The sequence below is a fragment of the Scyliorhinus torazame genome, chromosome 25 (assembly GCF_047496885.1).
Source record: "Scyliorhinus torazame isolate Kashiwa2021f chromosome 25, sScyTor2.1, whole genome shotgun sequence".
Lineage (NCBI taxonomy): Eukaryota > Metazoa > Chordata > Chondrichthyes > Carcharhiniformes > Scyliorhinidae > Scyliorhinus > Scyliorhinus torazame.
The window spans coordinates 22,698,821-22,713,285 of NC_092731.1; the positions used below are offsets into that span (position 1 = coordinate 22,698,821).

General features: G+C 48.9%; 1 protein-coding gene across 1 annotated transcript in view; it reads right to left on the bottom strand.

Annotated features, from left to right (window-relative positions):
• Positions 1 to 14,465, bottom strand: part of LOC140402412 (2-oxoisovalerate dehydrogenase subunit alpha, mitochondrial-like) — an 81,912-nt gene that overhangs the window by 10,745 nt on the left and 56,702 nt on the right. The window contains exon 8 of the mRNA XM_072490176.1: positions 1,656 to 1,827. Coding sequence (XP_072346277.1) covers positions 1,656 to 1,827 — 172 coding nt within the window. The remainder of the gene's footprint in view (positions 1 to 1,655; positions 1,828 to 14,465) is intronic.

Below are 14,465 nucleotides of genomic sequence, written 5' to 3' on the forward strand. Positions count from 1 at the left end.
CTGCACATCTTTGGGTTGTGGGGGTGAAACCCACGCAGACACGGGGAGAACGTGCAAACTCTACACGTACAGTGACCCACGGGATCCGAACTAAATCCTCCACCACTGACACACAATGGCAGCCGTGTGTACCATCTACAAGATGCACTGTAGTAACTCACCAAGTCTCCTTAGGCAGCACCTTCCAAACCCACGACCACTACCATCTAGAAGGCCAAGAGCAGTAGATACCTGGAGCCTCACCACCTGGAGGTTCCCCTCCAAGTCACTCACCACCATGACTTGGAAACATATCGGCCGCTCCGTCACTGGGGCAACCCTGGAACTCCCTCCCTAACAGCACAGTAGGTGTACTTACATCCCAAAGACTGCAGCGGTTCAAGAAGGCAACTTACCACCACCTTCTGAAGGGCAACTAGGGATGGGCAATAAATTGTGGCCTAACCAGCGTTGCCCAATCACGTAAATGAATAAAGAAAAATGTGCCTTTAAGCAGAAGATTCAAAGTTGAAGCAGCCTGCTTGCCAGGACACAGTGTTCCTAGGTTTTGTTTCTTGGAGAGGAGAAACAGAATTCCTCAGCACTCTGTGGATCTTTGGAACCAGTTTGGGAGGGGTCAGTTTGACTGGTTAACTGGCAACCGGTGGGTTTGCCAGGGACTGTGTTCTGCATGACGACGCTCAGTGATTGGTTCCTGTGTGATGCTTTCTGAGAGAACTTAGCAGAAGCGTTTAGACCTCGGAAGTGAAAGGAACTCACTCTCGGTCCTGCTTGCTGAAGTGAATGAACTGCTCTATTGTTCTGAAAGCAGCGAGTGCCTGGCACAATCGTTTGCGGTGAACCCAAAATTAATGCTGGGTCTCCACAGAAGGTAGACAACCTTGCCAGAGAAAACCATCTTGAGCCTAGAAGGAAGAAGTACCAAAACGAAAACTGGAATTGCTGGAAGACATTGACACGTCATCCCAGTGCATCAAAGATCCTTATCCTTCTACTTTTATTAATATTTTCTTTCCCTTTCCACCACCCTTCCCCTCTGTATTGTTTGTGAGTGTGTATGGATAGTGGGGCAAGTAGGGAAAGGGGGTTGGGAAAGGGGTTTTAGATAGCTATATTTTCTGCACTTTCGATTATACAATACATAATAAAAGGTTACTTATGTTTTAAAGTTACAAACCGGGTGACTGTAATTGATTGGGGCTCAACCAAGGACCTCGGGGTATTTTAAATAAAATCTAATTTCACCCGTGTTGCGATTTCAGGTCAAGTGGGTCTGGAATTGACCACGCACGAGCTCAGGGTGTCGTGACAGTCATCCTTAACTGGTCTGGCCCTGTGAGACCAGGCTCCGAAGTGCCGGGCAAGGGCTGGACAACAACAGCCGGTGAAGCACACATCTTATGAATGACTAAAAAAATAAGTGGGAATTCCCCTGGCCTGTATTGTGCAACTACAGAACAAATTGCAGAGTTACTGGAAAAGAAATATGAGTTTTCAAAAACGGATTCATTTTCAGCCTTTGCTGCAAAATATTTGCATTTCTCAACCTCAGGATTTCAGTTAGCAAAGCACAAATTGAAGTGTAGTTACAGTTTTGTCAGAAGGGTTTAGAAGGCTTATTTCAACGCTGTCCCACTGTCTGCAGTAATACCTACCCGTTTCCTGGACTGCTTCCTCCAAGCTTTCTCCTGCTCCTCGTCCCACCAGCCCTTATTCACCATGTAGTGTCTGAGCCTGGAGATGGGGTGGTCCTGCTTGTCCCAGTAGTTCACTTCATCCACAGAGCGATAGGCTGAGCTGTCATCACTGGTACTGTGATGGCCTATCCTGGAGAGATTCAGAACACAATGCAGTTATTAGCTACAGAAAAATCTCCCCCTCAGCACTCCTTCTTCTCCTCCTGAAGGCACTCAATGCGTGTTTAGTCGGGCATAGATCCCCATATGATATAGAATCACTACAACGTAGGAGGCCATTTGGCCCATTGTGTCTGTACCAACCCTCCGAAAGGGCTCCTTACCTAGGCGCACGCCCCCACCCCATCCCCGTAACCCCACCTAACCTTTTGGACACTATGGGGCAATTTAGCGCGACCAATCACTTAACCTGCACATCTTTGGAGTGTGGGAGGAAACCAGAGCACCCGGAGGAAATCCACGCAGATGCAGGGAGAATATGCAAACACCACATAGACACCCAAGGTCGGAATCCAACCCAGGACCCTGGCGCTAGGAGGCAGCGGTGCTAATCACTGTGCTGCCCTAAGTGACTGTGTGAGCTGTGGCAGAGTGTCCAACGGACAGACAGCAATGTGAGTGATTTTTAAAAAAATATATAAATTTAGAGTACCCAATTCATTTTTGTTTCCAATTAAGGGGCAATTTAGCGTGGCCAATCCACCTAACCCTGCGCATCTTTGGGGTGTGGGGGCGAAACCCACGCAGACACAGGGAGAATGTGCAAACTCCACACGGACAGTGACCCAGGGCCGGGATCGAACCTGGGACCTCAGCGCCGTGAGGCAGCAGTGCTAACCACTGTGCCACCGTACTGCCCTGTGATTGAATCGTAAATGTCCTCTGAAGTTGCCCAGCAAGCCACTCGGTTGCATCAAACCTCTACTGAGAGTAGGGAGGAGAAATACATACTGGTCTTTTTGTCATTGCCACTTCACCAATGTTAGAGCCCAATACATCATATTTGATCAGGTGGTTATATAGTGCATTGTCGCTGGAGTAATAATCCTGAGACCCAAGGTAATGCACTGGGGACCCTGTTTCAAACCCCACCATGGTAGGCGGTGGAATTTGAATCTGTCTTGGCCTGAAGTGGTAGCATATGGATATGAAGGTCGGGAGGGAGCGGACTTGGGAGTCCTCAACATCAATTCCAGACCCTGTGAATCAGTACTCTTACCACTCGGATGAAACAGTGAGCTTGGCACGGGTGCCAAATGTACTCTGGATGTTAGCACTACTGCTGACCGAGCTGCTCGAGTTCTAAAGGACATACCACCCTCAATGATGGGGAAGCCATCATTGCCAAGTGGATGATACATCTCGGTTTCCTCTAGAAGGCCCAGCATCACAGCTAATTTTATTCACTCCACATGATATAAAGAAGTGGTTGAAGGCATTGGATACTGCAACGGTTATGGGTCCTGACCATAGTGCAAAAGACTTGTTTATTTTCCTAAGAGAGTACCCAATTTTCTTTTTCCAATTAAGGGGCAATTTAGCGTGGCCAATCCACCTAGCCTGCCCATTTGTGGGCGTGAGACCCGCACGAAAATGGGGAGAATGTGCAAACTCCACACGGACAGTGACCCAAAGAACAAAGAAAAGTACAGCACAGGAACAGGCCCTTCGGCCCTCCAAGCCTGCGCCGACCATGCTGCCCGTCTAAACTAAAATCGTCTACACTTCCGGAGTCCGTATCCCTCTATTCCCATCCTATTCATGTATTTGTCAAGATGCCCCGTAAATGTCACTATCATCCCTGCTTCCACCACCTCCTCCGGTAGCGAGTTCCAGGCACCCACTACCCTCTGCATAAAAAACTTGCCTCGTACATCTCCTCTAAACCTTGCCCCTTGCACCTTAAACCTATGCCCCCAGTAATTGACCCCTCTACCCTGGGAAAAAGTACTATCCACTGTCTATGCCCCTCATAATTTTGTAGACCTCTATCAGGTCGCCCCCTCAACCTCCGTCGTTCCATTGAGAACAAACCAAGTTTATTCAACCTCTCCTCATAGCTAATGCCCTCCATACCAGGCAACATCCTGGTAAATCTCTTCTGCACCCTCTCTAAAGCCTCCACATTCTTCTGGTCGTGTAGCGACCAGAATTGAACACTATACTCCAAGTGTGGCCTAACTAAGGTTCTATACAGCTGCATCACGACTTGCCAATTTTTATACTCAATGCCCGGGCCAATGAAGGCAAGCATGGCGTATGTCTTCTTGACGACCTTCTCCATCTGTGTTGCCCCTTTCAGTGACCTGTGGACCTGTACACCAAGATCTCTCTGACTGTCAATACTCTTGAGGGTTCTACCATTCACTGTATATTCCCTACCTGTATTAGACCTTCCAAAATGCATTACCTCACATTTGTCCAGATTAAACTCCATCTTCCATCTCACAACCCAAGTTTCCAAACAATCTAAATCCTGCTGTACCCTCTGACAGTCCTCATCACCATCCGCAATTCCACCAATCTTTGTGTCGTCCGCAAACTTACTAATCAGACCAGTTACATTTTCTTCCAAATCATTTATATATACTACGAACAGCAAAGGTCCCAGCACTGATCCCTGCGGAACACCACTAGTCACAGCCCTCCAATCAGAAAAGCACCCTTCCATTGCTACTCTCTGCCTTCTATAACCTAGCCAGTTCTGTATCCATCTTGCCAGCTCACCTCTGATCCTGTGTGACTTCACCTTTTGGACCAGTCTGCCATGAGGGACCTTGTCAAAGGCCTTACTGAAGTCCATATAGACAACATCCACTGCCCTACCTGCACCAATCATCTTTGTGACCTCCTCGAAAAACTCTATCAAGTTAGTGAGACACGACCTCCCCTTCACAAAACCGTGCAGCCTCTCGCTAATACGTCCACTTGCTTCCAAATGGGAGTAGATCCTGTCTCGAAGAATTCTCTCCAGTAATTTCCCTACCACTGATGTAAGGCTCACCGGCATGTAGTTCCAGACCCAGGGGCGGGATCGAACCCGGGTACTAAAGACTTGTGCTGCAGAACTAGCTGCGTCATTAGCCAAGCTGTTCCAGTTCACTGGCATCTACCCCGGAACGTAGAAACCTGCCCAGTATGTCCTGTACACAAAATTACTGCCCTAACCAGTGATGCCCACATCCCATTAAGGAATAAAAAGAAGTCAACATGGGATTGTGAGTGGGAAATCGTGTATGAGTTTTTAGAGGAAGTAACAAGCAAGGTGGATAAAGAGACCTATAGATGTGGCTCACTTGGATTTCCAGAAGGTATTTGGCAAGATATCACATTCCTACAAAAGAGTACTTGGTATAGGGGTAACATATCAGCATGGATAAAGGCTTGGTTAGCCAACAGGAAGCAGAGTAGGAATATATGGGTCATGTTCGGATTGGCAAGCTGTAACTAATGAGTTACAGGAATCAGCAACGGGGCCGTGACTATTTACAATCTATATCAAAGGCTTCAGTGAAGGGATCAATGAATGGTAGCTAAATTTGCCAATGACTCCAAGATAGGTAAGGAAATAAGTTATCAAGAGGCAATAGAGAGTTTGCACAGGGATATAAACAGCTTAATCGTGTGGGCACAAATCTGGCAGATGGAGTACAATGTGAGAAAATGTGACCTTGTCCACTTTGGCAGGAAGAATAGAAAAGTATACTATTTAAATGGAGAAATGCAAAACATAGTGGCCCAGAGGGATCTGGGTGCAGTAAGGGTCCTTCCTGTTGATTTCCTTATTTTCCATTTCTTTTATGTTATGTTATCATTTTTGATCCATGGATATTTAATGGACATATATACCTTTTAAGTTGAGGAACTCAAAAGTTGCAAAATAGTACACTGTGCTAGGAAGATTTCGATTTTGAATAGAAGAACTCAGACTTTATGGCACCCAAGAGAGTGGCGGGGTTCGGTTTGATTGGTTGGCTGGTAGCCAATGGACCGGTTTAAGGACCACATCCCATCCGGCAACAGACAGTGATTGGGCTCAGCCAGGTTGAGGGTTTTCAGAGAACACAGGTGGCCCGGGACACAGAGAGAAAAACCTGTGATTGCTCTTTCTCCTAAAAAAGGTTTCCTGCTTGCCATTTCTGAATCTGCAGAGATGTCTTGAGGTCTTGATGAATTCACAGTGAAAACCATTACAGACCGAAAGCAAGGACACCTAACTGAAGGCCTAGACTAAAAAATGAAACTGGAAGCTGTCCGTCTGAAAGAGACTTTTATGCTTTTACTCTTCGTATTATTCGTTTTTTTCCACAACCATTTGTGTCTTGTGCGCATCAAGGGTGGGAACATTGTATTTGCTACTTATTTAATTATAATTATTGTTATTAATAAAAATTGTTTACATTTACAAACCTGGCAACTGTAATTATTGGGCAGCCTAAGATTAAAGACTGGTTAATTTCAATTGTGTTGCGACTCCGGGTCAATGGGGCTGGAACTGACTGCACACTAGTCCAGGGGGTAGTAACAATGTCCTGGTGCCTGAATCGCAAAATGTCAGTATGCAGGTACAGCAAGGCAAATGGAATGTCAGTGTTTATTGCAAGGGGAATGGAATACAAAAGTAGTGAGGTTTTACTACAGCTACACGGCGCCTTGGTGAGACGATATCTGGAGTAATGTGTAGCTTTGGTCCCCTCATTAGAAGCAGTTCAGAGAAGGTTTTACTTGACTTCGTAAAATTATTGTGTTTTGGAACTCTCTATTAAAGAGATATTTGGGGTAAAATGGAGGAATGCACGGGTGGGTCACGTGAGCTGATCTTAATTCTGCCTGACAACAAACTTGGGTGGGTCTTATAGGTTAGGGGGGGGGGGGGGGCTGCGGCTTGCATTACTGGGAATAAAGCGCGAGATATTCATACACATAAGCAATGAGCAGGGCAGATGTCCCAGTGGTGGATAGACATTTAGTCTCCAAATCACAGAGAAGTGCTTGGAACGTCAGGTTTTGTAGATGGTTATATTTTAAACTGTCTATTTAGTTCCAAGATAGAATGGAGTTGGGGGTTTACAAGATAGTTAATAGGCATTTCTACCTGGATACACAGCCCATGTGATTCATGTTGCCATAGCAATGGGCTTTGAGAAGCGAACAGGTTATAGAAAGCCATTGTACAATCAGTTGACAGAGTTTTGTTCGGATATCCTGTTGGTGCGCTGTCAACGGGGTCGGAAGATTCCGCCGGCATGAACAGCCATAAGATCTTGCCCAACGTTTTTATCATGTTGCAACTTCCTATGAAGTAGGGACACAGCCACTACACAGGAAGTTCACAGCAGTGAACTGAATTTGCAGTTATCTAATGGTTATGTTGAGTAAGAAATATTGGCTAAGGCACCAGGAGAACTCACGCTTGCTCTTAAATAATGCCACAAAATCTTTTAATTTTTTTTTTTAATAAATATTTTATTGAAAATTTTTGGTCAACCAACACAGTACATTGTGCATCCTTTACACAACATTATAACAATACAGATAATAATGACCTTTTTTTATAAACAAAAAACAACAAATAAATAAATATTAAATAACAAAAATGAAAACTAGCCCTAATTGGCAACTGCCTTGTCACAGGCTATACCCCCCCCCCCCCCCCCCCCCCCCCCCCCCCCAAGTCCTGGGCTGCTGCTGCTGCCTTCTTTTTTCCCCCATCTATCTTTCCGCAAGATATTCGACGAACGGTTGCCACCGCCTGGTGAACCCTTGAGCCGACCCCCTTAGGACGAACTTAATCCGCTCTAGCTTTATGAACCCCGCCATATCATTTATCCAGGTCTCCACCCCCGGGGGCTTGGCTTCTTTCCACATTAGCAATATCCTGCGCCGGGCTACTAGGGACGCAAAGGCCAAAACATCGGCCTCTCTCGCCTCCTGCACTCCCGGCTCTTGTGCAACCCCAAATATAGCCAACCCCCAGCTTGGTTCGACCCGGACTCTGACTACTTTTGAAAGCGCCTTTGTCACCCCCACCCAAAACCCCTGTAGTGCCGGGCATGACCAAAACATATGGGTATGATTCGCTGGGCTTCTCGAGCACCTCGCACACCTATCCTCCACCCCAAAAAATTTACTGAGCCGTGTTCCAGTCATATGTGCCCTGTGTAATATCTTAAACTGAATCAGGCTTAGCCTGGCGCACGAGGACGACGAGTTTACCCTGTTTAGGGCATCTGCCCACAGCCCCTCCTCGATCTCCTCCCCTAGCTCTTCTTCCCATTTCCCTTTTAGTTCGTCCACCATAGTCTCCCCTTCGTCCCTCATTTCCCTATATATATCCGACACCTTACCATCCCCCACCCATTTCTTTGAGATGACTCTGTCCTGCACCTCTTGTGTCGGGAGCTGCGGGAATTCCCTCACCTGTTGCCTCGCAAAAGCCCTCAATTGCATGTACCTGAATGCATTCCCTTGGGGCAACCCATATTTCTCGGTCAGCGCTCCCAGACTTGCGAACTTCCCATCCACAAATAGATCTTTCAGTTGCGTTATTCCTGCTCTTTGCCACATTCCATATCCCCCATCCATTCCCCCCGGGGCAAACCTATGGTTGTTTCTTATCGGGGACCCCCCCAATGCTCCGGTCTTTCCCCTATGTCGTCTCCACTGTCCCCAAATCTTCAGTGTAGCTACCACCACCGGGCTCGTGGTGTAGTTCCTCGGTGAGAACGGCAATGGGGTTGTCACCATAGCCTGCAGGCTGGTCCCCCTACAGGACGCCCTCTCTAATCTCTTCCACGCCGCTCCCTCCTCCTCTCCCATCCACTTACTCACCATTGAAATATTAGCGGCCCAATAATACTCACTTAGGCTCGGTAATGCCAGCCCCCCCTATCCCTACTACGCTGTAAGAATCCCTTCCTCACTCTCGGAGTCTTCCCGGCCCAAACAAAACCCATGATGCTCTTTTCTATCCTTTTAAAAAAAGCCTTCGTGATCACCACCGGGAGGCACTGAAACACAAAGAGGAATCTCGGGAGGACCACCATCTTAACCGCCTGCACCCTCCCTGCCATTGACAGTGCTACCATATCCCATCTCTTGAAATCTTCCTCCATCTGTTCCACCAACCGCGTTAAATTTAGCCTGTGCAATGTGCCCCAATTCTTAGCTATCTGGATCCCCAGGTAACGAAAGTCTCTTGTTACCTTCCTCAACGGTAGGTCTTCTATTTCTCTACTCTGCTCCCCTGGATGCACCACAAACAGCTCACTCTTCCCCATGCTCAATTTATACCCTGAAAAATCCCCAAACTCCCCAAGTATCCGCATTATTTCTGGCATCCCCTCCGCCGGATCCGCCACATATAGTAGCAGATCATCCGCATATAAAGATACCCGGTGTTCTTCTCCTCCCCTAAGTATTCCCCTCCATCTCTTGGGACCTCTCAGCGCTATCGCCAGGGGCTCAATCGCCAGTGCAAACAGTAATGGGGACAGAGGACATCCCTGCCTTGTCCCTCTATGGAGCCGAAAATATGCCGATCCCCGTCCATTCGTGACCACACTCGCCACTGGGGCCCTATACAACAGCTGCACCCATCTAACATACCCCTCTCCAAAACCAAATCTCCTCAACACCTCCCACAGATAATCCCATTCCACTCTATCAAATGCTTTCTCGGCATCCATCGCCACTACTATCTCCGTTTCACCCTCTGGTGGGGCCATCATCATTACCCCTAACAGCCTCCGTATATTCGTGTTCAGCTGTCTCCCCTTCACAAACCCAGTTTGGTCCTCGTGAACCACCCCCGGGACACATTCCTCTATTCTCATTGCCATTACCTTGGCCAGGACCTTGGCATCCACATTTAGGAGGGAAATTGGTCTGTAGGACCCGCATTGTAGCGGATCCTTTTCCTTCTTTAAGAGAAGCGATATCGTTGCTTCAGACATAGTCGGGGGCAGTTGTCCCCTTTCCTTTGCCTCGTTAAAGGTCCTCGTCAGTACCGGGGCGAGCAAGTCCAAATACTTTCTGTAAAATTCAACTGGGAATCCGTCCGGTCCTGGGGCCTTTCCCGTCTGCATGTTCCTAATTCCTTTCACCACTTCTTCTACCGTGATCTGTGCTCCCAGTCCCACCCTTTCCTGCTCTTCCACCTTGGGAATTTCCAGCCGATCCAAAAAATCCATCATTCTCTCCCTCCCATCCGGGGGTTGAGCTTCATACAATTTTTTATAAAATGTCTTGAACACTTCATTCACTCTCTCCGCCCCCCGCTCCATCTCTCCTTCCTCATCCCTCACTCCCCCTATTTCCCTCGCTGCTCCCCTTTTCCTCAATTGGTGTGCCAGCAATCTGCTCGCCTTCTCCCCATATTCATACTGTACACCCTGCGCCTTCCTCCATTGTGCCTCTGCAGTGCCTGTAGTCAGCAAGTCAAATTCCACATGCAGCCTTTGCCTTTCCCTGTACAGTCCCTCCTCCGGTGCTTCCGCATATTGTCTGTCCACCCTCAAAAGTTCTTGCAGCAACCGCTCCCGTTCCTTACTCTCCTGCTTCCCTTTATGTGCCCTTATTGATATCAGCTCCCCCCTAACCACCGCCTTCAACGCCTCCCAGACCACTCCCACCTGAACCTCCCCATTGTCATTGAGTTCCAAGTACTTTTCAATACATCCCCTCACCCTTAGGCACACCCCCTCATCCGCCATTAGTCCCATGTCCATTCTCCAGGGTGGGCGCCCTCCTGTTTCCTCCCCTATCTCCAAGTCTACCCAGTGTGGGGCATGATCCGAAATGGCTATAGCCGTATATTCCGTTCCCCTCACCTTCGGGATCAATGCCCTACCCAACACAAAAAAGTCTATGCGCGAATAGACTTTATGGACATAGGAGAAAAACGAGAACTCCTTACTCCTAGGTCTACTGAATCTCCACGGGTCCACACCTCCCATCTGCTCCATAAAATCCTTAAGCACCTTGGCTGCTGCCGGCCTCCTACCAGTCCTGGACTTCGACCTATCCAGCCTTGGTTCCAACACCGTGTTAAAGTCTCCCCCCATTATCAGCTTTCCCGTCTCTAGGTCCGGGATGCGTCCTAGCATTCGCCTCATAAAGTTGGCATCATCCCAGTTCGGGGCATACACGTTTACCAAAACCACCATCTCTCCCTGTAATTTGCCACTCACCATCACGTATCTGCCCCCGTTATCCACCACTATAGTCTTTGCCTCGAACATTACCCGCTTCCCCACTAATATAGCCACCCCCCTGTTTTTCGCATCCAGCCCCGAATGGAACACCTGCCCCACCCATCCTTTACGCAGCCTAACCTGGTCTATCAGTTTCAGGTGCGTTTCCTGTAACATAACCACATCTGCTTTAAGTTTCTTAAGGTGTGCCAGTACTCATGCCCTCTTTATCGGCCCGTTGAGCCCTCTCACGTTCCACGTGATCAGCCGAGTTGGGGGGCTTCCCACCCCCCCCCCCTTGCCGGTTAGCCATCATCTTTTTCCAGCTTCTCACCCAGTTCCCACGCAGCTGTATCTCCCCCAGGCGGTGCCCCCCCGCCCATCCTCTCCCGTACCCACTCCCCCCTTTCCCCAGCAGCAGCAACCCAGTAATTCCCCCCTCCCACCCCCCCCGCTAGACCCCCCGCTAGCGTAATTACTCCCCCCATGTTGCTCCCAGAAGTCAGCAAACTCTGGCTGACCTCGGCTTCCCCCCGTGACCACGGCTCGCACCGTGCGACGCCCCCTCCTTCCTGCTTCTCTATTCCCGCCATAATTATCATAGCGCGGGAGCCAAGCCCGCGCCTCTCCCTCGGCCCCGCCTCCCATGGCCAACGCCCCATCTCCTCTCCCTCCCCACCTCCCCCCATCACCACCTGTGGGAGAAAGAAAAGTTACCATTAGAACATAAAACCCCTCTTCGCCCCCCCCATTCGCCCCACCACTTTGTCCAAACGTTCTTTTTCATAATCCACTCATTCCAGTTTTTCTTCTACAATAAAAGTCCACGCTTCATCTGCCGTCTCAAAGTAGTGGTGCCTCCCTTGATATGTGACCCACAGTCTTGCCGGTTGCAGCATTCCAAATTTTATCTTCCTTTTGTGAAGTACCGCCTTGGCCCGATTAAAGCTCGCCCTCCTTCTCGCCACCTCCGCACTCCAGTCTTGATAAACGCGGATCACCGCGTTCTCCCATTTACTGCACCGAGTTCTCTTCGCCCATCTGAGGACCATTTCTCTCTCCTTAAAACGGAGGAATCTCACCACTATGGCTCTGGGAGTTTCTCCGACTCTCGGTCCTCGCGCCATCACTCGGTATGCTCCCTCCACCTCCAACGGACCCGTCGGGGCCTCCGCTCCCATTAACGAATGCAGCATCGTGCTCACATATGCCCCGACGTCCGCCCCCTCCACACCTTCAGGAAGGCCAAGAATCCTCAGGTTGTTCCTCCTTGCGTTGTTTTCCAGTGCCTCCAACCTCTCCACACATCGTTTCTGGTGTGCCTCCTGTATCTCCGACTTCACCACCAGGCCCTGTATATCGTTCTCATTCTCGGCTGCTTTCACCTTCACGACCCGAAGCTCCTGCTCCTGGGTCTTTTGTTCCTCCTTTAGCCCTTCGATCGCCTGTAGTATCGGGGCCAACAACTCTTTCTTCATTTCCTTTTTTATCTCCTCCATGCAGCATTTCAAGAACTCTTGTTGTTCAGGGCCCCATATGAAACTGCCACCTTCCGACGCCATCTTGGTTTTTGCTTGCCTTCCTTGCCGTTGTTCCAAAGGATCCGCTGCAATCCGGCCACTTTCCTCTCCTTTTTCCATCCGTGTCCAGGGGGAACACCCTCCTGGTTTACCGCACGGTGTTTTTAGCCGTTAAAATTGCCGTTGGGGCTCCTTTCAAGAGCCCAAAAGTCCGTTTCACAGGGAGCTGCCGAAACGTGCGACTCAGCTGGTCATCGCCGCACCCGGAAGTCAAAATCTTTTAATTTATAACACCTGAACAGGCAGATTGCATCTTCATTTCTTACCTCAATCGAAGACCTTGGACAATGCAGAACTCCCTCAGCGCTGCACTGGAGTGATATCCTGGATTGTATACTTAGGATGGGGCTTGATCTCATACAATACAATACAAACCCTGCAGTGCAGAAGGAAGCCATGCGGCCCATTAAGTCTGTACCGACCCTTTGAAAGAGCACCCTACCTAGACCCAATCCCCCACCCTATCCTTGTAACACCACCTTGAGATAATTTAGCATGGCCAATCCACCTAACCTGCACATCTTTGGACTGTGGGAGGAAACTTGAGCCCCCAGAGAAACCCAGGCAGACACGGGAAGAATGTCCCTCGCACTGTAAGGCAGCAGTGCTAACCACTATTCCACTGTGAGAACCCCAGCCTCAGGTGCAAAGGTGTTACCACCTGAGCAATGCTGTTGTTGTGAGCTGATCTCAACTGATGAATCACAATAACTGGACTCAGTTATTGCCCCTGCAAGTGGAAGAGGCAGCAATCTGCTGACGCTTGGTGAGGAATGATACTGAACAGAGCTTTGAAATGGTCAGGGAGCATGTGTGAAACAGGTCCAGCCATGTTTCTTTACTATACGTGTGCAAGCAGAGCTTTGTGTCTGCAAGCAAATTGGCTTCTTCTGACACATACAAATGGCGAGATTTTCTGGCATCCCGGCGGTGTGTTTCACGGTGGCGGAGGTGGCACGCTACTGGCCGGCGGCAGGATATTCTGGTGCCGCCACGTGTCAATGGGATTTCCCAGTGAACCCACCTCACAAAGCTGGGAAACCCGAGGCGGGGGTACGCAGTTGGGGAACTGCCGGTGTGAATAGCCGGGAGACCTCGTCCAAAGTCTATTGTTTAAATGCTGCATCCCGGACTGGTTACGGTGCTTTGTTGCAATTTGGAGCAGGTTGCTGGGTGATTATTTCCGTTTGACTGTTCAACATCGTGCATTATTAACATTGCATGCTCTGCGGCATTTCTAAACGGGGACAGCGGGCTAGCCTGGGGAATGGTATTCAATGAATATTTGATGAGTAGATCAAGCTACTTATTCAACAAAGACAAAGAGGACATTGAGACTCAGCAATATCACACCGTGAACATCTTGGCTCGAATGACAGCGTGGTAAATTACTGCAAATTGGATGGGGTCAAATTTAACCTCTCCGGGCCCACGGAAAACTGGTGCGATCAAATCAACAATCGCCTTCCAGAAAGTAAACCAGACAGCTGATCCCATCAGCCAGTTAATACCGTGTGGGCTTGGTTAACAAACAATACACAACATCATGTTAGTCTACGGACTGGCTCCCCTCAATGGTCAGGGCTAGACCAGACCATGAGATTGAGACCTTTCAATTCAACCTACCAAACAGAACAACTAGTTACATCCCCAGACATTACCCATAAACTGACCCCCCAAGGCATAGGAGGAGACTAAAAAGCAGCCAGATTTAGGGAGGGGTTTCCAGAAACTAGGGCTCAAGTGGTCGCAGACATGGCTGTCAATGGTGGGACAGTTAAAAATCTTGAATTGGAGGCGAGCAAATATCACGGAGGGTTATGATACAAGAGGCAGCACGGCCAGCTATGAGTAAACGTTTTTCTGGAGGTTTAAACACGTGACTTGATCCTGCTCCAGCCATTAGTCAGCCAACACATCCATCCTTGCAACCTATCGCCTCCCTACGCCACCAGTACTTTCTAAGAGCTATCCAATTTGTCCCACGCCACCAT